Below are 3,714 nucleotides of genomic sequence, written 5' to 3'. Positions count from 1 at the left end.
TTTTTTTTTTTTTTTTTAAGTTTATTTATTTATTTTGAGAGAGAGACCGAGAGAGCGGGGGAAAGGCAGAGAGAGAGGGGGAGAGAGAGTCCCAAGCAGGCTCTCCACTGTCAGTGCAGAGCCCGATGTGGGGCTCGAATTCACAAACTGTGAGACCTTGACCTGAGCTGAAATCAAGAGTTGGATGCTTAACCGACTGAGCCACCCAGGCGCCCCAAGAATATATGGCCTTATGGGGCACCTGGATGGCTCAGTGAGTTAAGCGTATGACTTCAACTCAGGTCATGACCTCGTGGTTCATGAGTTCGAGCCCCACATTGGGATCTGTGCTGACAGCTCAGAGCCTGGAGCCTGCTTCGGATTCTGTGTCTCCCTCTGTCTGCCCCTCCTGCACTCACACTCTGTCTCTCTCAGAAATAAACATTAAAAATATACATATGCATATGTATATTTGTGTATACATGTATAAATATGTATATGTATATATATATTAAGAATATATGGCCTTGTATTTGACAGTGTTTTCATATGGGTGAGGCAGATTCTCTTTAAATGGGCAGCTATGAGGTAAATGAGCCCCACACTAGGGGGAAGTATGAGTGGGGTTTGTATGAACGCAGTATCTTTCCTAAGGTATTGCCTATAGAGGCTAAGTTTGAAGAGTTAAAATAAGTTGTAGGAGTGAACGGGGAAAATGTTTGCAAACCCTATATCTGATAAGGGACTTGTATCCAGAATAAAGAACTCTTACAACTCAACAATTAAAAGGCAACCCAATTAAAATATAGAGGAAGGATCTGAGTCGACAGTTCTCCAAAGAAGATGTACAAATGGCCAATAAATACATAAAAAGATGCCCAACATCATTATTCATCAGGGAAATGCAAATTAAAACCACAGAGATATACCACAGCACACCTACTAGGATGGCCATAATAAAAAAGGCATAACAGGTGTTGGTGAGGATATGGAGAAATTGGAGCCCTTGTACGTTGCAGGTGGGAATGTAAAATGGTGCGGCTGGTTTGAAAGGTGGTTAACAATTGAGTTGCCATATGACCCATCAATTCCACTCCTAGGTATTTACCCCAGAGAATTGAAAAGTTACATTCACATGGAAACTTGCAAGTGAATATTTCTTAGCATTATTCACAACAGCCAAAAAGTGGGAACAACCGACATATCCATAAACAGATAAAGGGATAAACAAAACGTGCTGTATCCATACGATGATTATTCAGCCGCAAGAAGGGATCAAGTACCGGGGCGCCTGGGTAGCTCAGTCGGTTAAGCGTCAGACCCTTGATTATGGCTCAGGTCATCATCTTACCGTTCGTGAGTTTGAGCCCTGGGTCAGGGCTCTGCGCTGATGGTGTGGACCCTGCTTAGGATTTTCTCTCTCTGCCCTTCTCTCTCTCTGCCTGTCTCTCAAAATAAAGAAATAAATAGTTTTTAAAAATTATTTCAAAAAAGAGAAAGGATGAAGTCCTGATACATGCTATAACGTGCATCACGCCTGAAAATATGCTGTGTTTGAGGAGCCGATCAGAAAAGACCATGCAGCTTATGATCCCATTTATATGAAATGTCCAGAGTAGGCAAACCCATCGAAACTGAAAGTAGATGATTAATGGTTGCCTAGAGCTTGGGGGATTAGGGCAGAGTTGGGAGTGAGTGCTAGTAAGCACGGGGTTTCCTTCGAGGATAATAAAAATGTTCTAAACTTGACGGTGGTGCTGGCTGCACAGCCCTGGGAATCTACTAAAAGCCATTGAGTTGTACACTTTGGTTTGTTTTTTTTTTTAGTGTTTTTTATTTTATTTTATTTTATTTTATTTTATTTTATTTTATTTTATTTCATTTTATTTTTGAGAGAGAGAAACAGAGCATGAGCAGGGGAGGGGCAGAGAGAGAGGGAGACACAATCGGAAGCAGGCCCCAGGCTCTGAGCTGTCAGCCCAGAGCCCAACGCGGGGCTCGAACCCACGAACCTCGAGATCATGACCTGAGCTGCAGTCGGATGCTCAACCGACCGAACCAGCCAGGCGCCCCTGAGTTGTACACTTTGAATGGGTGAATTATATGCTATGGGAATTGTATCTCAGTAAAGCTCCTTTTTAAAAGTCAGCTCTGGCGAGACTGTCGTAGAAGAGCGAATTCTGTGAAGTGAAATCCTCTTTTCCTTTGCAGCCGTAGTAGCAGTACGTGGTATGACCTCAGTGACAAGGTGGAGGTAAAGTGTATGAACATCACCACAACAGAGTGTGACTTCACCCCAAAAGGCAACTCAGTCTTTCTGCGACCGGAATTCGACACCTTTTTACGTGTTCGAGCGAAGGTAGACGAGCTGGTCTCTCCGTGGCTGACAGTGCCTTCTTTCCAGTACTGTAGGAATGGTAAGAGAACTTGGCTGTGAAACGTCCTTTATCACTTCCAGGCTTTCTTCACTTTCGTCCTCCCTGAACAGTTTTGGCCCCGTGCACCTCAGTCTTGCTTCTCACCCCACATAGCCAGCAAACAGGTGGATTCATAATGGTCAAGTCCAAGTACTGACCGTGGAGGCCGATGCTAGAGGAGTGTGATTTACCAAACCAGGGGCTGGCAAACTACATCCCGTAGGCCACATCCAGCCCACCAGCTTGTGGTTGTAAATTTTATTGGAACAGTTTCACCATCTTTTAATAACGTATGGCCTGCGGATGCCTTCAAGGTACAGCAGTAGAGTTGAATAGTTGCAACGGAGATTATCTGGCCTGCAAAGCCTAAATTTACGCTGGCACTTTACTGAAAAAGCTTGCTGACCTCTGGGCTGGATAGTTGGCTTCACTGATCACTCTTAACTCTTCTGGCACAACTTCCTTTATGTTCAAAAAAGACTTTAATTCAGCCTTGAACAGTGCCTGGCACATAGTGGATATTCAGGAAAGCTTGGTTGAATGATTGAACAAACGTGCTTCCAGAAATTGGAAGGGGGCATAAGAAATGACAGAGTAATTTGTACATTTGCTCCTTCCGTGATTCATTTTTCACATGGTCAGCTGTGCCCCGTGTTTCTTCGGTGTTTATGGTTTATGCAGACATAAAGTGTGGAATCCTGATTCAAACAAACTAAACACGTATAAGACCAGTGAGGAAATGTCACCGTCTAGCTATTTGATGATCTGCATAAGCAATTATTGTTAATTTATCTTAGGTATTATAATGGTATTTTATGTTTTTAAAGGTGGGGGCGGTGTCTTTTCTTTTAAAGACACATACTGGAGTATTTACACATGAAATGATGTGATGTTTGAGATTCGTTCACAACAACCCAGAGAGTAGGAGGCTAAGGGCAAGGTGGATGGGCACGCGGGCAACAAAATTGGCCGTGACTTGACGGTTGATCAAAGCTGGGTAATGAGTACATGAGTTTTTGTTGTGAGCTTCGCCTTACTTTCTACATGTTTGAAATGTTCTGAGATAGGAAGCTAAGAAAAAAAAGTCAACCGTTTGTGCTAGATGATGCAGGGACGGAAAAAGAAGACAGTGTGATCCCTGGCAGCTGATCGTCTACTGTGGACAAGTTATTTGTCCTTGAGTAGAGAACCAGCACACATTTGAGCTGTGAAATGTCACCTAAGTGGGAATTAATTTAAAAGAAGAAAGGAAGGAAAGGAAAGGAAAGGAAAGGGGAAAAGAAAGGAGAGGAGAGGAAAGGAAAGGAAAGGGGAAAAG

General features: G+C 43.3%; 1 protein-coding gene across 1 annotated transcript in view; it reads left to right on the top strand.

Annotated features, from left to right (window-relative positions):
- The window catches only part of IFNGR2 (interferon gamma receptor 2), a 30,317-nt gene that overhangs the window by 13,949 nt on the left and 12,654 nt on the right, over window positions 1-3,714 (top strand). Inside the window, exon 3 of the mRNA XM_049629289.1 lies at window positions 2,191-2,396. Within this exon, the coding sequence (XP_049485246.1) occupies window positions 2,191-2,396 (206 nt within the window). The remainder of the gene's footprint in view (window positions 1-2,190; window positions 2,397-3,714) is intronic.

This window comes from Panthera uncia, chromosome C2 (genome assembly GCF_023721935.1).
Source record: "Panthera uncia isolate 11264 chromosome C2, Puncia_PCG_1.0, whole genome shotgun sequence".
NCBI classification, from domain to species: Eukaryota; Metazoa; Chordata; class Mammalia; order Carnivora; family Felidae; genus Panthera; species Panthera uncia.
This window is presented reverse-complemented; position numbering and strand designations above follow the sequence as displayed.